This window comes from Protopterus annectens, chromosome 10.part0, assembly GCF_019279795.1.
Source record: "Protopterus annectens isolate FY-2018-M chromosome 10.part0, PAN1.0, whole genome shotgun sequence".
Classification (NCBI taxonomy): domain Eukaryota; kingdom Metazoa; phylum Chordata; order Ceratodontiformes; family Protopteridae; genus Protopterus; species Protopterus annectens.
Window position 1 is genome coordinate 295,875,764 of NC_056744.1, and position 27,034 is coordinate 295,902,797.

Below are 27,034 nucleotides of genomic sequence, written 5' to 3' on the forward strand. Positions count from 1 at the left end.
CATTGGCCAAAAATTTCCTAACAAAGGGAGTCCCAGTAGATCCTTCCTGGTGGCTGCTGCCACCACCATAGCAAGTTTCAGAGATGTCTTTTTTGTCCATCCACCGAACAAGGAGTCTCACAAGATGGACAGATGTGGAAAGCTCATTTTTTCTTCAGCGTCTTTTGCTCTTAGGTTGCCTAATTACCTGACTCATTTCACAAGATTACAGAGAGATCTCCTGAAAGAGCTAGGTGATGGCTCTCCAAGGCTGAGTAGCTGAAAGGGTGTCAAAAAGTTTTCTTGGCTCTCTACCTTAAATTCAGAGGTCAACTCCTTCATCACACTTTTGCAGCAGATGGGAGCGGGCAGAGCAGCGGTTTCAGGAATTTCCTTGAGACATTGTTGCATATGCTTGTGTGGCTTTGCAGAACCATTTAAATCTTCCTTTGTGAATGCCCCATTTGATGGCTTGTCCTTGTTCGGGCCTAAAGTCAAGGACACGCTAACCAGGTGTTAACAGGAAGTAAAGACTCTCTGCTGCAGGAGTCTGTTGTTCCCTACCTACCAGACCTTACATCAAAGGTCAGAAAGGTAGTGGAAAGATGTGGTTTCGAAAATCTCAAGAGATGTTCTTCGTATTTCACTGCTGCAGTCCTCACACGGTTGTCTGCTTGCAGGTAGCCCTCAGTCGGCCCGAATACCAGAGATTTAGCATTTCTGCGTTGGTTCTGTCGCTTCAGGATTTTCTTTCCAAATTGAATCATCCTGAAGTCTTTTAAAGCTAAGTACCCCATTGGGGATCCTTTTTTCCTGCTCTAACCGATGTCCGAAAAAGTTAACAATTGCCTCGCCTGTTAAAAGCAAATACCACACCGAGATTTCCATTCTTACTGCATCTCCTGTTTAGGCCCAGACCACGACGTACCTCGATGTCAGTTTTCTGCTTTGTTCAATGCCCAAACTATTCGTCATTGGGCCCTTATTGTAGCTAATTTCGTTCTATATCTCCCATATTCCGAAATGACACAGGTAAGCCACCCGCCTACAGATTTTTTTCCGAACAAACGCAAGGATAAAGACAAGACCGCACAGGTCCAAAACTGCCGATGCTTCCGTTAAGCTAGTCGCCAGTTCACCAGTACTCAGCGAGTTACTTTTGCAGCCCCTGATGCCCACTTCGATGGATTTGCAGGCCGCTACTGAGACTCATTCGGAGTCCAGTATGCCGCAAAACTTCTTTCACTATGGAACCTGTGGATGTCTCTACCTTGGATGGGTCCAGAGCTGCTGTGCAGGCTCCGGCTTCCGTGGAAGTTCTTTGCATTTCCGATTGACACAGACTACTTCTTTCGCATCTTCAGTTTTTTAAAACTACCGAGTTTCGAAGGCCAAAAGTACGAGCTATGCCTAAAAAAACGACGACCCAAGCTCTAGCGCCTGCTTCCTTGCCACAGTCTCAAATGCTTAAAATGGCAGAAGACCTGATCATGCTGATTAGGGGAAGTCAGACTTCCCCTGCTAAGAGAAAGAGACCCGTCCCTAGCAGCTTTAACTGACCAAGAGTCCAACTCTGTGGTTTCTGAATATGAAGACTTGCATTTATCTGCCTGAGGATTCAGATGCAGAGGAATCCATTCCCTCTGCCTCCCCTCCAGATAATTTTTCTTTTGGTGAAACCCTACGTACTTTGAGAGAGCATTTCCACTGGGAATGCCAGGATTATCCTCAGTCCAAAAAGAGACTTGGGTGTGGTGGGGGTGGGGGGGGTTGGATTTTTAGATTTTTCTACAGTACAGACTCTTAGCTATCCTTCCTGTTCTGGATATTGTGGATGATGTCTTTATGGAATCTAGCCTGATACTTTACCCCCTGGTCCTAGGAAACCAGACAGGTACTGTAGAGTCACTGACTCTCAAATTTCTTTACAAAAATCCTACTGCTGACCCGGAGATCTCCCAAGGACCTAAAGGAATAAAAGCAACTACAGCTAAGAATCCCACCCCTTCGGACAGGGATTCCCGAGCTTTAGACAGATGGGGTAAAAAAGTATACACCTGCAACTCTCGCCATTAGAGCATTGAATTGCCAGTTCCACATGCTGAAATACCAGCAACATACTATGGAACTTAAGCAAAAATGATCTACCTTTCCTGACTGTGCAGAAAATTCAGAATGCATAAGCTCCTGTAATTCTTTAAGCCAAGTCAGCAAGCATACCCTGCAATGTGGGTTTGACGCCCTCGAAGCGTCTTGCAGGGCAGCAGTCACAGGTTCTGTACTTGGAAGACATGCTTGGCTTAAGGAGCAGACCTTGCCAGACCATGTCAAATCAAAATTACTGGACGCTTCTTTGAACAAGGACAATCTGTGTGGCACCAGAGCAGAAGAGATTTTAAAAAAGATGGAAGAAAAGGCCAAGTCTATGCAGACAGTCAAAGATTTTTTGCAAGTGCAATCTCAAAGATTCAGTAGGCATTGCCCCTCAACATTGGTAGTTTCCAGCCCCCTCAAGGCCATCTCAAACTAGACCACTAGACCCAGGGGAAACAGACCCCCCCCCAAATTACAGTATCAGAGTATGCAGAGATCTAAGCAATGGAGTACCTCCACTTCTAAAACAGGGAGTGCTAAGACATCCCCTTACGGAAATAATTCACAATGACTCCTCATTGCCCGTGCTTCTAGGAGGAAAACTTGCCCATTGTGCAAAAATCTGGAACTCCATCACCAATGACTGATGGGTCCTCAACATAGTATCCCAGGGATACAGATTTTATTTCCCCATGCTGCCAACCCCAAAAGGTTCCCAGATCTTTCTCCAAACCAGTGGGCAGAGGCACAAAACCAAGTTTAATCCCTGCTCCCCATAAGGGCAATTCACCCTGTTCCTGCAGAACAGACAGGCCAAGGTTTTTATTCCAGACTTTTTCTGGTACCCAGAAAAGAGGGCACCTGGCACCCAATCTTAGATCTATCCATTTTGAACACCTTCCTGGTGGTACCAAAATTCAGAATGCTCACCCTGCAGCAGCTTCTCCATGTGCTGTCCAAAGATGCCTGGTTAGCCACCCTAGACCTAAAGGAAGCCGATCTGCACATTCATGTCAGGGACTCATGCAGGAAATATCTGTTTCAGGGCAGGATCTATGTATTATTGGTTCACTGCACTTCTCTTTGGCTTATCCACTGCTCCCAGAGTCTTCACAGAATGCCTGGCTCCAGCCATTGCCTATTGTAGGCAAAGATTCAAATATACCCTTACTTGGATGATTGCCTGATTCAGGCAGACAGTCAGTAAAAGCTGCTGCAGCACATGACATTTGTAAAGGACTTTCTAAACTCCATGGGATACACTATCAATGAAAAAAAATCAAAACTAGTCCCCAGTCAAAAGATTGTATTCGTGGGAGCAAGCTTGGACACAGCATCCCAGATGGCATTCCTTACGCTAGAAAAACAAGCCTATCTGACAGGCTACTTCACTCAAATGGCCACCGGAACCCAGTTATCTGCAAAGAAAATCATGCAGGTTCCAGGGTTCATGGCCTCCTGCATTCTACTAATTCCATATGCCAGACTGCATGAGGAAACTTCAGTGGTACTTAAGTCTTTGGTGCCAACATTCTCAGGACATGGAAACCATCATACTTTGTCTGAGGACAGAGTTTTTTGGTGGGCAGCAGCATGCAACCACAACAAGGGACTTCCCTTTACACAACCCCACTCCACCCAGACCCCAACCACAGATGCATCAGACTGTGCCTGGGGAGCCCGAACCAAATTCATCTGCACATCAACCAAAAAGAGATGCTTGCTGTTCAGCATGCTTTGACAGCTTTCAGATCCCTTCCCTCACCAGGGCCCCTTCTAATAAAAACCGACAGCACCACAATGATGTGGTACATCAACAAGCAGGGGAACCCACTCTTACCCACTATGCAGGATAGCCTTGAACATGTGGAACACTGCATTGGTGTCAAAGGAAAAATATACTTTAAAAATTATCAAAACACGGTAGGTTCAAGTTAAGGCACTTTAATCTTGCAGCAAGGAGACAAAAACGTGCTATTAGAGTTTGTCTAACTAGAAACAGGAAATACTTTCATTTTTATACATTCTCTAACTAGACATGGCCTACCAAGCTGACGTAACAGATTACCACCGTTTTCATCATCATCTGTTGACCATCATTCCCATGAATTTCTGCTGATTTATCAATTTTATGTGAAACTTCCTGAGGAAAACAACATGGCCTTGATTACTACCAGTTAGATGCATGTTATGTTACCATTCAAGGTACTATGGCTAATTCAAGCACAATGCTAACGGTTCATTTCTCTAATAATCCTTTGTCTACTTTATTTCTAAGCTACTGCAGCTGCACATGTTCTCATGCTTCGAACAGAGCTGATTGTTTAAAATCATTACATTTACAGAATATAGTATTGTTCATTCATTCATTCGTTTCTGACCTAGCAGATAAGCACCTGCTTCTCAAGTACATTTCCAAAAGGCATAAACATGAATATTGCTGTGCTAGCAGTTACTAGGTCAGAGGGCATCTTGCAAGTTTCAAAAAGCATACTGCAGTTTTCAAAAAGCATCTTTTTCAGTCTCATATGAAACTCCATTTATATAACACAGTGCATGAAAAATAGAATGAAAAGCGTATTAATTCATTTGATTATTAATTGGCATTAAGCATACACACATTAATACATATTTTTCTAACATTTCCCTCCTGTTAATACTTTTTAATTAGGTTTTCAAAAAAGAATAAAACAGTTTGCTTCTTTTCCTAACCTCTTCCAATCAGGGTTTGCAGTTAAGAAAGTCATTCAGTTTAAACTTTTATGAAAGTGTTTCGCATTCTAGCAGCTCTTCAAATTCAGTACTTTGATACATAGTCTCAGATACTGATATATCTATGAATTATTTGATTAATTTCTTCATGCAGGGGATTCCACAACAAACACAAACTCCTATTAGGAGTAATCCTACCCCAATGACAATCAACATGTTCATTAGGATGGAACCCCACACCCCAAATACATTCTGGAAAAAGTCTGTCAGAGGGTTTGGGCCTGGTTTGGTCATGGCCACATTACGATGGTCTTTCCAGCCCACTTCGATCTGTCCCACTGGATTCTCAGGTTTCTTAACAGTCTTTTTGGTCACATCTCGGGTATTTCAAATATTTCCCTGAGGCAAAACTGCAGTGTGTCGGATGGCCAGGACCAGGTACCCCAAAAAACAACTGCCAGACCAATTCTCAGGTAACCATCTATATGCTTTTTTACCACACACAAAATAACAGTCCTCTACTTTAGTTGTTACTTTGTTATGAAATGACTGCCCTGCATGAAACATTGCCCTATCTATTACAGATAACTGTTTGAAAAGTACAGGATTATTTTGTACCTGATCAAGAGTCTTATGCATAGATTTCAAAAATGAGTCATATTCTGTACTACAAGATCCACCTAAATCATTTGTTTTTTTTATAACATACTGTACGGTGACATTACACTTACTCCATCCCATTTGGATGGTATCATTTTTGTAAAAACATACAATTCCTTTTTGTGTTACAGGCAAATACAGTGCTACCTTATCATGTGCTTTAATAGCAACTGTGTCAAAAAACAGATTTTCCCAGGTCTCATTGACCCCTAGGGGGATAGTAGCCATCAACAAACCCCTGTATGCTGTTGGTATGGCCGTGCAGACCCAGCAGTTCGAAACATTAAAAGTCTCAGCATACACACGTGTAATTGTCTGATAAGTGTTGAAGTTCGGATGCCAGTCTGTTTGGTTCATTACGTTTAATCAGTTCAACTTTCATGGCAGGAAAAAGGAGTGGCCACAACATAAAGAACAGTGTGGTTAGTATAGTTATTAAAATGATCATACAAGTTTTCTGAGGTTGCTCAATGTCTCTATTCACTCTGTACCTGGCCATTATGTTCTCGTTGTACAACAGTAACAAAGTTTTTGTCCAATTCAAAGTTCTTAACCAGTTTAGAGTGCGTCAAATGAATCCAGGAAGCTCGCTCCGCGATCTTGACTGCAGTGGGTGTCGACAGTAGTACCTGGTACGGTCCTGCCCACTTCGGAGAACTCCAGTTCTTTCGCTTCACAATCTTCACCCAGACCCAGGTGCCTGGGGCTACTGGTGCTTCCGATTTCGGTTGCTCTTTATCTGAAACAGAATTTAACTGCAAAAGTTTGTTATTCAAAAATCGTCCCATATACCCTGCAAGTGAACTGTCAGCCTCTTGCTCTGCAGACATGATAGGTTTCCACTGATTTGTATAATATGCCCTCCCAAACAAAGTTTCAAAAGGGGTTAATCCCTTTGCATTTGGAACAGTTCTCATGCTCTCAACAGTGCTAAAGGCAAACAGTGCACCCAGTTCTTTTGTGTTTCGCTCATCAACTTCCTAAGCTTACTTTTCAACACCCCATTATGCCTCTCTACTAACCCTGCAGATTGGGGGTGGTAAGCGCAGTGATTTTTGAACGATATTCCAAAATAACGACCAAGTTGCTGTAGTGTTTGGTTCACGAAATGTGTACCGTTATCACTATAAATCTTTTCCGGTATGCCAAATCTGGGTATAATTTCTTTAACAAGGACCTTTGCAACAGTAGCTGCATCTGTTTTTTTAGTTGGAAAAGCTTCCACCCATTTGGAAAACATATCTATAATGATAACGCAATACTTTTTATTCTCGCATTTATTCAGTTCTATGAAATCCATACAAATAGTATGAAACTGATACGGTGGTGTAGGGAAACTCCCTTGCTTAGGCTTCAATGCCCCTTGTGCGTAATGCTTGTTACAAACATGGCATGCTGCGCAAAATTTTTTTGTGTAATTTGTAAATCCATATGTTGTAAACACTCGATTCCCTAACTATACCATCCCCCCTGTTGAGACATGGCTCTGCCCATGGCTCAATAAAGCTCCATATCTAAACAAGTTAGATGGCAAATTTGGTTTCTTTTCCTTGGAGATGTACAGTCCCTTTTCAAGGATTACTCCTCGTTTTATCCACTTCTGTTTTTCTACATTTGTAGTAAGTGTCTGCATTGTTTTTAACATTTCTAAATCTAAAATCTCAGAGGGTTGTAATTCCTCACTCAAAAGAAAAGCTTCTGGGGCTGAAGCTGCCTGTTTCGCAGCTGTATCAGCCCGCGCATTACCTTTTGAAATCCTATCCTGTTGCTTAGTATGAGCTACGCATTTGCAAATAGCTACTTTTTGAGGTAACTGAATAGAGTCTGATAAATCTAAAATGAATTGCGCTTGATTAATTGGTTTACCAGTTGATGTCATCATTCCTCTATTTTTCCACTGCTGCGCAAAAACATGTATAGTAGAAAAAGCATACTGTCAGTATAAATATTCACTTTCTTACTTTTGCTAAGGTACATGCCCTTGTCAAGGCAATCAGTTCTGCTGCTTGTGCAGATAAATGGAGTGGTAAAGATTTTGCTTCTAAAGTTTCAGTATCAGAAACAACTGCATACCCCACTAGGATCTGTCCTGTAGGACCCCTCCTGCACGAGCTGTCCACATAGTATGTCACCTCGGCATCATCCAAGGGAACATCTGTAAGATCTTGTCTGGGTAATGTCTTTTGCTCAATCTCCTGCAGGCAGCAGTGCGGTTTGCCATCTGCAGGGGTTGGGAGCAAGGTTGATGGATCAAAGTTGTGCATCGTTCAATTGTCATATGAGGTTGGCTCAACAGTATAGTCATACAGGAAAGATGTCTAGCAGGAGAAAGATATGCTACTTTTTCTTGCAGTAAAATAATTGCAACTGCATGAGACACTCAATGTGAGAGGGTGGAATAACACTACTGAGGCCGAAGCCTGCACTGCCATTACAGCTGCAACTACTGCTTGTACACAGTGGGGCAGGGACCGCGCCACTGGGTCTAACTGTGATGAATAGTAAGCTATGGGGCGTTGCTTGTCCCCATGCTGCTGTGTCAATACTGATGTCATATAACCTTGCTTACAGTCTACAGTTTGAAAAAATTGTTTATGATAGTTTGGTAATCCTAAAACTAAGGATGATGCTATCAGTTGTTTCAGCTTGCAGAAAGCTGCTTCTGCTTCTGGTGTCCATTGTAATAAATCCTGTGCTGCCATCGGCTTTTTGAATATTAAATTGGCCAGTGGAGCAGATTCCAAAGCATAATTTGGTATCCAACTCCGACAAAAATTAGTAGTTCCCAGGAAGGACATAATTTCCTTCTTGGTAGTTGGTCTAGGTGCCTGTAATATTGCTGTTTTTCTATCTTTGCCTAATATTCTGCCTTCTTTGGATATTACGTATCCCAAGTACTTAACTTGTTTTCTCCAGAGTTGTAGTTTGTTCTTGTTTACTTTGTGTCCTTGAGTAGCTAAAAACTGTAATAATGCTATGGTGTCCTCTTTACATTCTTGCTGGGTGGGGGCTGCCAGCAGAATGTCGTCTACATAAAGTAAAATCTGACTACCTTTCGGTGGGATAAATCCCGCCAGGTTGCTTGCCATTTCTTGTGCAAATATTGTTGGACTTTCACAATATCCCTGTGGTAATCTCGTATATGTATACCGTTTCCCCTGAAAGGTAAATGCAAACCAATGTTGGCTGTCGATGTGTATCGGTATTGAGAAAAATGCATTTCTGATATCTACCACAGAAAAATACTTTTGCTGAGGTTTTAAATCATTCAGTAAGGTGTGTGGATCGATCTGGCACCGTTGGTGCCCTGAGTATAACTGCATTATTTACAGCTTGTAAATCTTGGACCATACGCCATTCCCCGTTTGCTTTCCTGACAGGAAATAAGGGTGTATTACATGGTGAATCAGGAGATTCTATTAAGACTCCTTCCTTAAGTAAGGCTGCTATTATAGGTTTGATCCCTATCTCTGCATCCTTTCTCAAGGGATACCGTCTTTTCTGAGGTCTAAATGCTGACTTTGGCGTAATAGTAACTGGTCCTGCTGTTCGTATAAGTCCTACATCTGATTTCCCTGTTGACCAGAGAGTCTCTGGTATGTTTTGCAAGGCTTTTTCCTCTTCCTCCAATAAGAGTAATACTCAGCTATTCTCACTAGCCTGTGAGTGCACAGCTGGGTGTGTTTGTGTTACCCAATTCAATTTCTGTTTCTGTACTCCTTGTTCGGAGAGTTCTAATTCTGTCTGTTTCTCCCACCTTGTGACTTTTTCTCCTAAGTCTGCCCATTTCAAATTTCTATTCTTAGTTAAGCGAACATGTGGCAATCGATTAGATTTGTAAAGTGCTAAAAATTCCTGGGGCAATGAACAGCTTACTACACTGTTTCCTTCTGCGTCCCAGTACAAGTTTCGTAACACTAGTCTGTTTGCGTGGTTCTGAAACAATTCTTGCTCGTATTCTTTATCAGGTTCTGGTCTATTACAATAATATAGAGGTCCTGGTCTATTACAGTAATATAGAGTACAATGCAACAAATGCTGTTTGTCAGTGTCGAGGGAGGGGGATTTACTGATGGCTACGTTCATCAGTTCTTCGGTTACTGCCCCTGGACCAGTCGTAACCAAGTCCTGGCTGTACCAATAATATGTCTCACCCTCCGGTCGCACTACAAAAGTATCCATTTGTCGCTGTGCTTCCATACCCTGCATGGTTGGAACTACGGCTATGCCAGATATCTGCATTAAGTCTCTGGGCATTTTGCAGAAACTACAGTTTTACTTCTCTGGGTCATTCCTGAAACAGGGTCGGTTATCGTTATGTCATGGGAGAGTGGCTCCTGATACAGCTGTCCATTAGCTGCTTTCACTAGTATATAATCTGGTGATTCTGAATCTTCCGGTAATTTGGAAGGGTGTATCAGGGTCCATGAGGCCCCTGAGTCGCACAAAAATTTGACTTCCCTCCCCTCTACCAGAAGCGTCACTTCCGGTTTTGTATCTGCTAAGTAAAGTTCTAGGCTCAATAAGGCTAGGTCCAAAATTTCATTTTCTTCAATGTCTACAAATTCATGTACATCCTCTACCCCTTCTGTCACATCCTCTATCCTTGCTATCACATTTGTACTTGTCTTTTCCTGTTTATTTTCATTCAGTGATTCCTGACTATCATATAGTCATTCCTCATCCTCTTTATTTTCTGTAGTCACCTTCTCATTTAGCCTGCAATCCCTTGCTAAATGTCCTTTTTTCCTGCATTTAAAACATTCACCTCTTTTCTTCCTTTCTTCAGAATCTTCTGATCGCTTGTCAGATTGTTTATTTCCCTGGGTATTTTTCTTACCTTTTCTCCCAGTTTGTACTACAAATACTTCTGACCCATCTTCTGCTGAAAATACTTGAGTTTTCTTTTTCTTTTTACTATTAAAATGTCTCTCTGCATGTCTAGCATATTCGAGTAATGGCTGCAATCTGCTCGTACGATGATCTACCATGTGCTTTGTAATAAAGCTGCTAATGGGAGCTATACTACCTTTCAAGAATGCATTCTTTAGCTGTTGTTCATATGGGGAATCTTGTTTCTGATTTTCTGGTATCTGCATTCTGCAGTGGTTATTAAAACACTCTAATAATCTAGCATAATATCTATCAACTGTTTCACCTTCTTTTTGAATGCACTGATTAATGCAAGTCCAATCAGCCCTAGGCTTCCACTTTTCAGAGATTTGGTTTGTCAGACCTTTCACTCTGCCATCCAATTCTGCATTAGTATGTGGGAGTGGTCTAAGCTGTGCGTCATGAGGATTCCAGTCGCCACTGATCATGTGGCAATCTGGACCTACAATTTGTCTAACTACGTTTTCTACTTCTCCATTCAAATGGTAACTTAATCTCATACCCTGTAAGTCTTCTAAAAATTTTCAAAAATTCACTTTCGGATGGGAAATTCCCTCCGTGGCTTTCCAAATATCTTCCGGTGTCCACGGTCTATAAACTAAGAGTCTGATCCTGTCTTGCCTGAGGATTTGGTACTTCTATGAGTGGACATATTTCTTCCTCACTCATAGCTTGTGATTTTCTATTTATTTCACATAGTTCAATCTCCCTTCTCAAGTCGCGTGGTCGAGACCTTGTCTCGATAGGATCCCTGACAAATGGTTTTGATGCTGTGGAAACAGCTGGGTATAGCGGAGGTTGATCAGTTTGTCCACTCGCTTCATATTCTGGTAAGGGAAGCGGAGGGGGCGAAGGAGGGGCCGTTGCTATTACCAAGTTATTATCTTCTTTGTCTAAGAACATTGTTTTTGAATTCTTTATCTTTTGTTCCCTGCGATTTGCTTCCTCAAGCCACCTATGCGCCTGAGGGACTCCTAATTGTCATTGCTTTTTTAATTGACCTTTTGCGTCTGTTTTTAGTTGCCTGACAAGTTTAATAAGTGCGAGTTTATCTAAATTACCATCGAATTTATACTTATCAACCCATTTTGTATAATACTTAACATTGTCGGCACGCTGTAGTTGCATATATTTCGCATCTTCAGTTAGGGGCGGGTCTCGGGAACGTTTCGTGCACTGATTTCCCATTGTTGCCTTAGCTAAGCTGTAAATTGTTACGTAACCCTTCTTATCACGTGGTACCACAGTTCTATACCTTTTCACAGTTTATCTAGAATAACTGCCTACCTATTCTGTTTCCCTGATCTATGACAAAACAGTAACCCCTTTTTTGTCCCTGATCTGCACATGCAAACCTTCCTGACAAAAACAGTTCTGTAACTAGTCCCTGATTTTAAAACAGAAATAAGGTAATTCCTCCTTACCTGACCCTCCATGAGTTCATCCACCGGATCGTTGACTCATCCTCCAATCCCAGATCAGAAACAGTGGCTGGCCTCTTTCGAACGACAATTCAGTCGGAGGTCTTTCAAAACAGAAGAGCCAATTTGGCTCTCCGTACGGATGCATGCCACCGGGCCCAATTCTGACCTAGGCCTAGAGCGAGAGGTACTATCCGGCTCGAAAGACCAAACTGTCAAAGGAAAAATATACTTTAAAAATTATCAAAACACGGTAGGTTCAGGTTAAGGCACTTTAATCTTGCAGCAAGGAGACAAAAATGTGCTATTACAGAGTTTGTCTAACCAGAAACAGGAAATACTTTCATTTTTATACATTCTCTAACTAGACATGGCCTACCAAGCTGACGTAACAGATTACCACCTTTTTCATCATCATCTGTTGACCATCATTCCCATGAATTTCTGCTGATTTATCAATTTTTATGTGAAACTTCCTGAGGAAAACAACATTGCCTTGATTACTACCAGTTAGATACATGTTATGTTACCATTCAAGGTACTATGGCTAATTCAAGCACAATGCTAACTGTTCATTTCTCTAATAATCCTTTGTCTCTAAGCTACTGTAGCTGCACATGTTCTCATGCTTCAAACAGAGCTGATTGTTTAAAATCATTACATTTGCAGAATATAGTATTGTTCATTCATTCGTTCCTGACCTAGCAGATAAGCACCTGCTTCTCAAGTACATTTCCAAAAGGCATAAACATGAATATTGCTGTGCTAGCAGTTACTAGGTCAGAGGGCATCTTGCAAGTTTCAGAAAGCATACTGCAGTTTTCAAAAAGCATATTTTTCAGTCTCATATGAAACTCAATTTATATAACACAGTGCATGAAAAATAGAATGAAAAGCATATTAATTCATTTGATTATTAATTGGCATTAAGCATACACACATTAATACATATTTTTCTAACAATTGGCTATGCATATTCACCTGCAAGCTCAATTTCTGCCAGGCAAACAAAACTCTCTGGCAGATGACTTGAGCAGAAATCTCCTAGACCTACACGAGTGGCAATTAGACCTCAACACCTTCAGTTTTCTAAACCAGAAATGGGGTACCTAGATGGTGGATCCATTTGCCTCCCACTACAATCACCAGCTGTGCAAATTCTGCACCAAGGCACGTCACAGCAAGGCCTGGAAAGTGGATGCCCTATCCTTCCAGTGGGTAAACCTCTGTCCATGCATTTCCTCCTCTGCCTCTTCTTACAAGAGTATTACTCAAGATAAGACAGGAAAGACCAAGGGCAATCCTGATTGTCCCCGACTGGCCACGCCAACACTGGTACCCACTACTGCGCAGTCACTGGTACCACCATGGCACCTACCCCAGATTCCAACCCTTCTCACTCATCAGGAAGGACAAATCTTGCATCCGCACCTGCAAACCCTGAACCTTGCAGCCTGGCTTATTCCTTGAGTTCTGTGGCCAGCCTAAGCAAGCAGGTGCTGGACATAATTCGTGAAGCCAGAAGACCCAGTACAAAGCAATCCTATGCTAAATGGAAAAGGTATTGTTCTTGGAGTCACTCTCTAAAGGAGCGGACACAGCACAGCCCTCCTTGCATCTCATCCTGGATTACCTAGCAGATCTACTCCACAGAGGCCTATCCTTCTCTTCCATTAAGATCCATTCCTTTGCCATCTCTGCTCATTAGAGCACTGAGCCACCTCTCTTCTCTCACCCTCTCAAACAGTTCCTGAGAGGGGACAACAACTTAAGGCCACCAAGAGCAGCCCCCACCCCTGCTTGGTACCTTAACTTTGTGCTGGAAAAGCTCACGCTACCCCCCCCCCCCCTTGAGCCTGCAGCATCAGCAGAGTTAAAATTCCTCTCTTGGAAAACCGCTTTGCTTCTGACCATTTCAGCTAGAAGAGTATCTGAGCTTCAAGCACTTATGGCTGTGGAACCCTTCATTATTTTTCATGCTGACAGGGTCTCTCTCAGGACTAACCCGACTTTTATGCCTAAAGTGGTGGTGTCCAGTGTGGCTCTCAACCAATCTATTCATTTGCCCTCCTTTTTCCTAATCCTCAAAATAAGGGGGAAAGGATCCTGCCCTCTTTAGATGTGCACAGACAGCTCAGATTCTACCTAGATAGGACTAAGCCCTCCAGAAAATCTGACCAATTACTAGTCAGCTTTGCACCAGGGGCAGAGGGCAAGGCCATATCCAAACAAACAATCTCCAAATGGATAGCGCACTTTATCCATTTTTGTTAAAAACACAATGGGAAACCATCCCCTCTGGAGGTCAGAACGCATTCCATTAGGGCAACTTCAACCTCTACAGCATTCCTCAGGGGAGTCCCTACCAGGGACATTCTGGAAGCTGCTACTGGAGTTCTGTTCACACCTTCACCAAGTATTACCACCTGCCTATCTCTTCCAAATCCAGTGCGGGTTTCGCAACAGCAGTCCAGCAGGGCATACTAGCCAGCCCCAACACTTCTTGACAGCCTCCACCCATTCTTCAGCTTTGGGAATCAACCCAAGTGTGATGACTGCAACAGTGAAACACGAAGAACATAGTACAGTTGTGTACACTTACCATAAATGTAGATGTTCGATTGTATTCATTGTTGCAGTCCTGGTTTCCCACCCTCCAGCCCCCTTGTCTCTCTCTCTCTCTCCTTCACTAATTCTCGTACTCACCCCTTACAGGGCTATTGGTATTTACTTTTTACTGGTGGTGTTTTTTTCCACCATAACTTAGCTCCTTATTTGGGGGCTCTTGACATTTGGGACAAGAAAAACTGATGTAATAGTGTCTGCTGCCTGTTTTTATACTCCTGACGTCTGTCCTAAAGTGACAGCAACCGACGCAGAAATACTAAGTCGCTGGTATTCGGGCCGACTGAGGGCTACCTGCAGGCAGATAACTCAAGTGCGATGACTGCAACAGTGAATACACTTTAACATCTACATGTATGGTAGGTGTACACAACTGTACATTTTCCAAGACACTCGTGGTGATTCTTCCCCCCAGGGGCAGAAGGGGAAGTGGTAATGGAAGACTCTGACCATGCGGCAGAGGGGGTCCACAGAATCAGGGCGACTGGGAATCTTTCTTTTGTAAGCCCTTTCAGCGCTTCTGAATGGAGGCTTGCCTTTCCATCTCTGAAGGCAGTCTGGTGCTGCTTATCTTTGTTCCTAAAAGCCTGGATGACCATAACAAATGACAAGTGGGTACAAAGCATCATATCCAGTGGTTACTCCATACCCTTTTCCTTCCCCCTCCCAAACATAAAAAATCCCGAATGTCTCACCCAGTTAAAGGGAACAGGCAATTTTAGAAATTCAAAAGTTGGTAGACAAGAGTCATCCAAATAGTCCCCACAGACCAGAGAGAATCCGGAACTTACTCAAGGATCTTTTTATTTCCAAAGAAAATGGGACTGGGGACTGGAGACCAATTCTGGATCTCGGCATCCTAAACAAGTTTCTAAGAAAGTCCAAGTTCCTGATGATAACACTACAGCCAATACTCCCGTTCTTGGGACAGAACAATTGGATGTGCTCGATAGACCTCCAGGATGCGTACTACGACATAAAAATGGACAGACAATCCAGGAGACACCTCCGCTTTCGGCTGGGAGCCAGCCATTACCAGTTTTGGTCTTTGCCTTTTGGTCTCACTGCAGTCCCCAGAGTGTTCACCAAGTGTATGGCAGTAGTTGCGGCTCACTTGAAACGCCTAAGATTCAGTGTTTCCATACCTAGACTGGCTCCTAACTGCCGCCACCGAGCATCTACTAACAAAAGCGAGAGACTACACCTTGCATCTCTGCTGTCAATTAGGGATCACAATAAACTATGAAAAATCTGCCTTGCTGCCCTGTCAGAGTATCATTTTTATAGGAGCAGAACTCGATGCAACAAAGATGATGGCCAAACTCCCCCCAGAAAGGGTGCAACTTCTACCACATCAGGCCTTCAATCTTCTGTCCAAGAAAAGGGCTCAAGCAAGGACAATCCTAAGTCTTGGGGACCATGGCAGTAGCAATAACCTTGATCTCATTAACACATCTGCACATGAGATTTCTCCAGTGTCTACTGTCCACTCAGTAGTCAATGCAGGAACTACCTATGTCCCACAAAATATTGGTAATGGAATCTTGCAAAAAACACCTTTGTTTGTGGTTTTACTCCATTCAGGTGATGCTAGGTTGACCCTTTGTATTTCCCCAACCATTAGCCATAGTGACCACTGACGCTTCTCAGATGGGGGGAGGGTGCATTATCTGGGAAAGGCGGTCCAAGGCACCTGGCAGGATCACGAGGCCCATTTGCACATCATTGTCCTAGAGATGAGAGCATTCCGGGACTCACTTCCACTTTGGAACTATTGCAGTACAGACAAACACCAAGTCAGTTGTATAGTACATAAACAAGGAGGAATCAGATCTTACCCCCTTTGTCGGGAGGCCCTGAGAGTATGGCAGTAGGCAACCTTCTCCCAACGCTTTTTGATAGCAATGCACATCCTGGGGAAATCCAAACGTAATAGCAGTCGGACTCAGCAGAGCGATTCTGATGCCTCAAGAGTGGTCCCTAAAACAGGAAGTAGTGGAAAAGACTTTCCGCAAATGGGGCCAGCCTTGCTGTGACTTTTTTGCCACATCCGTGAATGCCAAATGCGGCAGCTACCTTGCCCTTATCTCCCCTCTGGGGGAGTCATCAAGAGGTGCACTTGTACATGATTGGCCCTCTGGTCTCCTACACTTTTCCTTCCTTTCCATTGATGCCCAAAGTTCTTCAGAAAGTGAATTACTTGGGAAGTGACTTGATACTCATTGCCCCATACTGGCCTTATCAAATCTGATTCTCCTTCCTGTGGCCTCATCTTCAGGAGGAGCCTTGGATTTTGGACCCAGTTCTGGACCTTCTGACTAATGCAACTGGAACACTCCATCCCTCTCTTCAGTCCCTCAAGTTGACAGCTTGGCTGCTCCGATTTTCAACCATAGCCTTGCTCCCCTAACCTTTCTTCTTCAGTAAAACAAATCCTTATTTCTTCTCATAAGGCCTCAACGAGAAAGACTTGTACAAACAAATGGAAAAGATTTTCTTCGAGCTTCAGATAATCACATTGATCCTTTTTCTGCCCCAGTAGCTTGCATTCTAGAATTCTTGGCAAAACTATTCAATGAAGGCACAGCTCCAGCTACTATTCAAGTTCAGTTAGCAGCTATCTCCAATTTCCATTTAGGTGGATCAGGCCTCAGTATTATGTCACACAGACTATGCAACGGCCTTTCTTAAAGGTATATTTTTATTAAGACTACCTATTAGACCCTCCAGCACCATGGGACTTAAATTTTGTCTTATCCCATTTAGTCCCCCCATTTGAGCCAACATCATCCTGCGATCTCAAATTTTTGTCTTGGAAAACTATTTTTTTGATAGTTATTATTCCTGCTTAGAAAGGTGTTAGAGCTGCAAGCCTTGTCAATAAAGCCCCCATACATGATTTTCCACAGAGACAGAATATCCTTGCGAACAAACCCCTCCAGTGTGTTCAGACTCTAATTTAATTTAAACCCATCCATAGAGCTGTCAGTGGTTTTCCCCAACTATGAGAATAAGGCAGAATATATGCTGCACCAACTAGCTGCACATAGACAATTACGCTTCTACTTACATAGGACAAAGGACTTCAGGAAATCTTACCAACTATTTGTATCCTTTTTCAGATTCAAGGAAAAGTTTCTAAAGTGACACTTTCAAAATGGCTCTCAGATTGTATGACCTTCGTTTACAAATATCAAAACAAAGATCTTTCTCATAAAATAAAAGGTCATTCTATAAGGGCAATTGCAACCTCTTCCGCCTTTCGGGCTAAACTGTCTATTGATACCCATGGGCTAGACCACATACCTTTATCACTCATTACAAAGTCAATTTGGCCTCCAGGAACACAGGGCCTTCTTTGGTTCCACAGTTATGAAGAATATTTTCCCTTGAGCCACCCAAGAAAGATGGTGCTAGGGACGCTGTCACAACCTGCTACAGAATGAAGGCAAGATAGGACAACATCACATAAAGTTATGTACTCACCATAATGTTCCATCTGCGTTGTCCATCTCACCTTCATTCCTGCATCCCACCTTCCTTCCCCCAGCCTTTTGCTTCTGGAAGACCGATTGATACAATTGTCTACTAGTGTTCTCTGACCTTCTTGATTGCTCTATTAAGTATTAAGCTGTCCTTATTTGGAATTCCTTTGTATAGCTGCAAGCAAGATCTGGGGAGCTCTCCTAGTGCATGATGGGATAGGGGATAGCCATGAGCTAGTGGATGACCTCGAGCTGGTGTACAAGGCCGAGTCGGATCAGAGGATCGTATCCGAACCTGACCTGCTAAGAATGAAGGCGAGATGGGCAACACACACGGGATATTATGGTGAGTACATAACTTTTTCATTTAAGCTCTGAAGTACTAATCGCACTGTTTTATAGTTTAATAAGCTCAGAACTTGATTCTGGTAGCCTCTTATGAAACCACTTTTCATAAAAACAAATAGTTAAGACTGAAAGAATACAAGAAAGTTTACTGAAAATTAAGGTAGTTGGAGAAGTTGAAATGTGAAGTAAGGTTGCAGTGCCTTGGCTTGTTTCTTCATTATTTCATTAACATAGCAATACTTTAGGGGTGACCCATTTGTTTTTAGGGCTCGTTAAGGGTGCCCCTGTTCTTTTTAGGGTGTGAATGCTTAAGACTACATTCATCCACAGGCATGACCAAGGTTCTCTAGTCAGAGCCCTTAAATCCTAATCAGAACCCTTAAAAGGAGCCCTAGAATAATAAACTGGAATCCAGACCATGTAGTTCAGCACTGGAATAAGTTACACTCCTGCATTAAAGGAAGCAACAATGTAGAAGTTTTCTAAGCTAGATTAGATGCTTATCATAGTGACATGTTGCACTGTATATTTGGTAGGCTGAAGTAGACCACTCCTGGTCGATATGTTTTTTGATAACATGCTAATGAGCAATGACTATTAGTGCAGGGGAATGTTAGTAAAACAAATTGTCAGATGCGTAAACAACAATATGAATTATGAAGTGTTACCATCGGGCAATATTTGGGTGGTACCATGGGGCAATAATTAGAATTGCTGCTTCTGTAGTATTGATTTCTGGGATGCCTTCTGTGCTTAGTCTTAATGTCCTGTCTGTGTCAGCATGTGGTTTTGCCATAGTCTTTAGCGTAGTGTCAAATTGTAAAGACTTGCCAGTAGGCGATTTGACAGTCTTCTAATGTACCTGCAGGTGTGAGCTTCTGCGTATATTTGTGCGTCTTCAGTGGACGGGTGAACCATCCAAGATTATTTTTCTGCTGTATATCCAAGATTAGCTCCATATTTTATGCTTGCTGAAGTGATAAGTGGTATCAGAAAATTAAAGTACATTTTTGGTTAGGCTAGTGGACTGATGAATATATCATTCTTACATTTTTTAAGGTGGTACCAGAAAGGAGTCTGATTAAAATCTTTAGTAAATACTTGTAAGCTGATCACAGGGTTTAAAGCTAGTATTGTAACTTATTTTATGTTTGTTTTGTATACAGGAAGTGCTGACACCACTATTTTTGCTTTTCCTGTTGGTCATAATCAGCTTGCTTAATGTACGGCGAGAATATGGTAAAGTGAATACTACTGTACTAGGGTCTTTGGATCAAAGTCCTTTTTTGACGTCTTTGGTGGGATATACACCAGTAACTAACACTACATTGCGCATAATGGAGAAGGTGTCGTCTCAGTGCTTTAGAAGAGGTATGTTATGCTGCTGCTGCTGTCTGGTTCATCTGATTATTTTGCTTTTAAGCTTCTATTTTGCATGTTATTTGCATTTCTATTTTTGTACAGTATAATTATGACGTACAGTATGTGAACAATAACTGACTCTGTGAGCAAGAATGTACATATTTCTACCATGAACCTTTTTAAGGAAAGGTTTTCCATAGTTTGAGTACTGTGGAATGCTATTCTGAATGGAAATCTGTGGCAGAAATTAATGTTTTGTACTCTCTGATAATCTTCTTTCCTTGGTATCCTTCAGATTCCAGTGGTTCTTACCTTTGCATTGCCTTCCAGGCTTGAGTCTTGGATGCTAGACTCTGGTACTAAGGCTAAGATAATATACCTGTGTACAAGGTGTTTTGAAAGGATGCCTTCTGTTTAGTGGGTTGTCCGCATCAGCCAAAGACGTTTCATTTAATGTGGTTGGTTTTGCTGGTACTAGAATAGCCAACATGAAGGAAAGGAATGATGGAGAGCATTTGTTCAGACATTCAGAACAGCTGTCTGGAGGATAGCTGCTAAAAGTAGTCAGTCATTGTTTTGTACTTCTATGTTTCTAGTTCTGCAACATGTCTTGTTTTTCCTACTTTACCTGCATATCGCCACTTACAATGAATTAGTAGTGCTTGAAGGTGTGCAATACATTGTGGCTTTAAACCCTCCCCTGCCATGTTCTTCCAAGTCTTGCATTACAAATAGAGAAGTAAGCACCTCATGCCCCTTTTCATCAGTATACATAGCCTTCCAGAGTTAGTGAGTGACGAGCTGAAATTTTCAAATTGAAGATTTTGTGCTTGCTTTGCAACATTACTGATTTGCTTTATTTTTGGTGTACTTCATTCAAGAAGCCTTATTCCATAAATCAAGTCTTAAACTGACTGTTTGAATGCAGATAAACAGCCGTGATAGTTTAACTTCTTTTTTTAACTTGAGGGCTAATAAGTGCCCAGGTGAATGCCTGAGTGTTGATGTGATGTATATCCACCATTGTTTTACTAATTTTTACAGATAACTGTATGAATTTGACTGGTTTCAACACACTTCACAGTGTGGTTTAATCTTTGTCATTCTTGATTATTTTTTCCTAATAGTATAATTTTCTCACCAAATCCTTTACTGTGACTTTTTTGTTTATAAATGTTTCCACCACAATATTTGGTTGGGACTTGGTGTTCTCGCCAAAACGGTATCATCACAAGCTTTTGAAAGTGGATCTGTCCCAACTATAATCACTACCTGTACAGATTGATTCCATCTGGAACCTAATCGTTGTCTTTTAGAACACCAATAGACAGTCACATATTCAAGAAAAAAAGCAAACAATATTTATGTCCCAGTAAGAAAGAAAAAAGTAATTTTAAGAAAGAAAACAATTTTTAACTACTTTATCAGCAGCCCAGCAGTATGTCAACCTTGAAAGAACATTTTGTTGGTCTTGTCCATACACTGTAAATGAATGGATTGCACATAGAAGGTGCCTTTCTGCATGGTAAAAATTAGATCTTTGACTAGCTTAGGCTTTTCACCTGTCCCGTAATACATTGCTGTCAACAAACTCATTGTTCTCATTGCTGCCATCAAGCTCTTCAGTGGTTCTGTTCTGGCTTAAGCATTAGTTTTTCAAAGCTGTTTTTGGTTGGATAACTCCCTTTTTTTCCCTTAAGTTGTCTTACTGTATTTTGTCTGGTCCTAGTTTTATTCACTTTGAATGGAGGACATGAAAAGTACTGATGGCTTTCTCAACTCTCAGTACAAATGTGATTAATTGGATTGCAGTGACTCTTGTACATGTTTATCCTGTGTTCCAAGGTCTGTTAAAGCAGTTTCCAGAAGTGTTGACAAATTATTGGGATAAACTTTTTGCAAAGATAGTTTTTCTGAGTTTCATTTTCCTGGCCTGGTTACTCCTGTCTGCCTTCCCTCAGTTAGCTAGAGTATCATATGTCTTGCTTTGCAGGGTTCATCTAATTAGTTACCTACACATAACAGTAAACTTAACCTGGTGTGCCATTAAAAATGTTTTCTCTTTACTCTTCTATCATCTGAGCAGTAGTTTTGCCTGTGTTCATCAGTTGTGGATTGAGTACCATGAGCTCTGGGCTGTTTTCAAGACATGGGCCTCTCTTTCCCACATTTTTAGGACCATGAATAAATGCATGTATTCTTTTGCAGTAACCTTCTTGATTGCTTTAAATATTTTTTCTTTAATACAGCAGCATTTATAGTAAGTTTTAACTTGTTATAACTAGTTTTAAACATTCTTTCCAGTAAGCAGTGAAACAAAATGCATTAACCAATAATGATAAAAAAGTACCCATTTTAAAGCATTTCACTTATAAAAGGCTACTCGTATTTCTGTCTTTATAATACACCGTATCTGTGCTCCTAACTTTCTACAACGTTATTGATTGTGCACACTTTATATTTCTGATTGTGGGAAAAATGGCCGCATTAAAGTAATCCAGTTTGCTTTACATAACTACACAGTAGCTCTGCAAAGACAGATTGACTTTAACTTTATCAGCTTAACAGGGTCAATTATTTTTAATTAACCCATTCCCCAAATTCAGCAATTATAGCTACACTGTTGAATGTATCCTTTTTAGATGTTTATGTTGAAAATGTAATAACATTATTAATGATCAAAGTAACATTTCAAATTTGTTTCATACAGAAAGGTAGCCATACTAAGGTATTGCCTTAATTCACTCACAAATACACTAGTGCGGCAATGCCATATTAAAAACAATTTAAAAATGATAAAAGATGTTACTTTCATCCAGAGATAGCCTCCCACCCCCACCAGCAGTTACATCCACTTTGACTGTGTGACCCTTTTTGTTATGAAGAAATAATTTGTTATGAAGAAATAATTTACGTGTACTTTATTGGCAGCTTCAGATGAATTAACTGAATAATATTAATATCAGTAAAATCACACCATATGACCCAGACATGTGTGTAACAGTTTAAATAGAAGGGTATTTATGATGAAAGTATCGGAAGGTAATGACCACCCAGTAACATATGTTAAACCAGTATGCACAGTCTTCGCAGAAGTAGTCATCTAAATAGTCCTGCATTAAAAAGAACTGTTACTAATGCAGATGTTATTGTTAGCGAACAACTGTATTTCAGTGTTTTAATCTAGAATTTGTTGCATTAAGAAATTGGTGTGCTGGTGATATTGCCATACCATTTTCTGAACTAAATCTGCTATATAATAGTTAATGGATGGTAAAATACAGCTGCAGGTTCACAGTTACTAGGCATGCAGTCTAGGTCATTAAGGAGCCTAGCCCAAAATTCCCAATTGTCCCAAAGAACTGTCTGGTTACATGACTTGCTAAAGGTCCAACAGTAAGTAAATGAAGATTGAAAGTTTCAAACTCTGCACTCTACACCCTTGCCACAGGAAGCACTTCATGAAAGGGAGCTTTAGTACTCTGCACAAACTCAACCATAAGCCACACCACGGTAAAAAGATAAAACACTTTATTCCATAAGATAAAAAATGTTAAGCTCTTTCATCCATAACATATATTAAAGGACTTCATCAGAACATTTAAAATAGTGCAAACCAACCTCTTTTAAAAAATGAGCAATTAATGATGTCACTAATGACTGAGATAAAATTAAAGAAATATTAACAACCTAAAACATACACCATAAGCATGTAAGTCATAAGGTAAAAATTGAACAGTCTTTCCATATTTCAAAGCTGTAATGCTTTTTTTTTTTTTTTTTTTTTTCTTTTCTCCAAAACAGACAGTTATGGTACATGGTCATTTAAACCTGGTGTGTATAGTTAGCTTTTAATCTAATAATCCAGTTTACCTCCCTAAGCTCAAGTATCATTTCCCACCACCCTCCCCTGACACTACGAGGAACCACTTAAAGGATACCAAACACAAACCTTGGTGTTTTGTTGTAACAACAATTTAGGGTGTGTTTAAATAAAGGCATTGTTAGAATTCCCTTTCTCTATAGCGTAAGTGTGTTCATATAGCCTAGTTCTCAATTTTCTTTGTTTTACCCACGTAGAAGTTCTTGCACAGTGGGCACAAAGCAATATAGATCACCCCCTTTGGAGTTACAATTCCCTCTCTGTAAATTAATTCCTTTCACACTATCCTTGATAAAAATAGTGTCATTGTTACAAACATATGGACATTGTCTACAACTACCACAACTAGTGGTACCTTTGTGTACTAGGGGGACAATAGGTGATGGGTGTTCCATAAGATGTTTAATGTTGCGTCCAAGTTCAGACCCCTTGTTTGTAGTGGGGAATCTATTTCAAATATCTCGGTGAAACATAATGGTCCTGAGGAAAAGTTTTGTAGGGCCATGGTCCTTACATATGGAGAGTGAGAGTAAGAGACATTCTAAAGAAAAATTGGAACATTTTTAGGACTAACCAAGAGATTTTCAACATATTGGGTTCTTTTCCTAGGGTAGTTAACAAAACAGGATGTAACAGATGTCCTATTCATATGCTGCAGAATTCATAACATGGGGTAGTCCGCCTCTGTTTGACTCGTACGCCTGGCCAGTATAACAAAGTCTTAATGCTACTGTCAGGTACTTGTGATGCCACATGTCCTCTAACATACATCTGCCATAAAGTGACATCTGGTATAAAGCGGAGTTCAGCATGTACCAACCTCTGAACTTTTCTGCCACCTGTCTGATCGCCTGCTCCGGATGTCGCTCGCCAGATTAGTCACTGGCATTGGTTCAGACAAGTACCCTTTTGGGATTTATTTCTTAAATTTTTTTGCTACTGTTTTGCCTTTGTGATTTCATGTCAGCTAGGAAGGGCAAGTGTCTGTCTGGAAAGCAGATTCCACATAAGGACTCCCATGAGCTCTGTTTAATGATATTTGTGTTTTACTGTTGCAGTCGTCACATTTGGGTTATCCCTGCCAGGGTAGCCCTTGGCCGGCCCGAATATCAGATGCTTAGTATTTCTGCGTCATCTGCTGTCACTTCAGGACTGACGTCAGTTCGTCAGTAGTGTAATGTAAAGCAGCCGATGCCATTACACCAGTCTTTCTTGCCATGGAGCCCGAAGCAGAAGCAGTTCGTATGAGTGTCGGTCGGCGGGTTTATATCCGTCCGAAATGGCTGAATATTGAATACCAGATGTTTGAACTGTAAAGTTCGAACACTGGTAATCGCAAAGCCGAGGCCCACCAAATTCTTTCCCTTGGAAAGAATTTGGTGGGCCGTTTCTGCGACTTCGCGAGTATCAGGACTGTGGTGAGAAGTTACGGGTTGGGTTCAGGTAAGTGTGCGATTGTGTGGATGTTGGGGCACAGGTTAGGTGAGTTAGGGTTAGAGAGCGGGTGAGGTGAGTGTGCAGTAGTGACTGACCTTAGGATTAGGGTTTGGGTTAAGGTAAGTGGATAGGTAGTAGTGTATGTACAGTTTAGTGTAGGGTTAGATGTAGGATTTTGTGTGTGTGTGGATTGATGTTGTTTTGGTGCATTTGTGTTGCATGTGTGTTTCTTGGAACAGCGATGTTCCCCCTCGGGGGGAAAAAAAATCGCTGTTTTAAGACTTCAATGTTTTTGCAGTTCGTGGTTTGAAGTTCGAACATATGGTGTTTGAACTTCAGATGTTTCGATGAGCTGATATAGACCCCCGAGTCGGCCACTACCTGAGATTCGTCTACCACCAAATTGAAGTCTTCTAAAGCTAAGTACCCCATTGGGGATCCTTTTTTTCTTGCACTGACCAATGTCAGAAAAAGTTAATAATTGTCCCACCTGTGGAAAGCAAATACCACACAGAGACTTCCATTCTTACTGCGTCACTTGCTTAAGCTCAGACCACGATGTCCCCCATTGTTGCTTCTGTGCTTTGTTCAATGCCAGAACTATCAGTCATTGGGCCCTTAGCCAAATATTTTTGCTTACAGTTCTTGAATTTCGATACGGCTTTGGTAAGGCATCCTACAGCATATCTTCCGAAAAAAAGTAAAGATAAAGACAGACCGTACAGGTCCAAACCTACCGACGGCACTTCGTTAAGTTAGTCAGATGTTCTTCGTATTTCATTGTTGCAGTCATCACATTTGGGTTATCTGCCTGCAGGTAGCCTTCAGTCAGCCTGAATACCAGAGTCTTGGGATTTCTGCGTTGGATGCTGTTGCTTCTTCCATTACATCAGGTCGTCAGGGGTATAAAACATACAACAGACGCCATTACATCAGCTTTTCTTGCCGTGCAGTGTCGAAGCAGTTTGCAAGTGCCGGTCTGCCACCTCCTGAAATTTTCGTTTTTCGAGTTTCAGACCTGAAGTCTTCTAAAAGACAAGTACCCCATTGGGGATCCTTTTTTCTTGCTCTAACTGATGTCAGAAAAAGTTAATTGTCTTGCCTGTGGAAAGCAAATACCTCAGAGATTTTCATTCTTACTGCATCACCTGTTTAGGCCCAGACCACGACATTCCTTGCTGTCAGTTTTGTGCCATGTTCATTGTCCGAACTATTCATTGTCAGGCTATTTTTGTTGCTAAATTCTTTTGCTCTCGTTCTCCATATTCCGAAATGGCTTTGATAAGCCATCAGACTACCAACCTTCTGAAAAAGCATAAGGATAGACAGACCACATGGGTCCAAAACTGCCGACGACTCTTCCATTAAGCTAGTTGCCAGTCCACTGTTACTCAGTGAGGTGCTTTCATAGCCCCTAATGCTCGCTTCTACAGAATCGCAGGCCTCTACCGAGACCCATTCGGAGTCCAGTATGCCGCGCGATACTTCAACTATGGAACTTGCGTATGTCTCTACCTTGGATGGGTCCGAAGCCGGCTTCTAAGGGGTGTATTCAGACCTTCCAATTTTCAAATTAAACTGACTACTTAGTGTCAAACCAAAAATACCGAATTTCTCAGGCCCAGTGTTCACACTACGCCTAGGAAACCGACAACCAAAGCGCATTCTCGGGCCCACATGCCTCAAACAAATGTTTAGAATGGGTGAATATCTTATTACTTTAATTAGGGGCAAGCCAGCCTTCCCCCTCAGAAAGACCAAAAACTGATTTTCCTTCTGATTCTTCAGATCATGAGTCTGTTGACTCTGATCCTTCTGATTTGCCAGGACATACCCTTATCTGCCTATGAGTATTCTGATGCAGAGGAATTCCATTCCCTCTGCTTCCTCACCAGAAGATTTTTCCTTTGGTGAAACCCTGCATACCCTTAGAGAGCATTTCCACTGGGAGTGCCAGAACTACCAACAGTCCAAAAAGAGACTCTGGGAATTTTTTAACTTGCCTCAGAACAGGCCTCTAGCGATCCCTCCTGTTCTGGAAATTGTAGATGTCTTCCTAGAATCTAGCTTTACTCCTGATACTTTGTCCGTAGCTCCCAGGTAACCTGAAAGGTTCTAGAGTACCTGACTCCCAC

At 41.6% G+C, this 27,034-nt stretch overlaps 1 protein-coding gene across 2 annotated transcripts in view; it reads left to right on the top strand.

The window, feature by feature from the left end:
- The window catches only part of LOC122813052 (cholesterol transporter ABCA5-like), a 2,390,735-nt gene that overhangs the window by 257,319 nt on the left and 2,106,382 nt on the right, over positions 1 to 27,034 (top strand). For both annotated transcript variants that reach the window (XM_044085171.1, XM_044085172.1), the window contains exon 3: positions 19,384 to 19,588. In XM_044085171.1, coding sequence (XP_043941106.1) covers positions 19,384 to 19,588 — 205 coding nt within the window. The remainder of the gene's footprint in view (positions 1 to 19,383; positions 19,589 to 27,034) is intronic.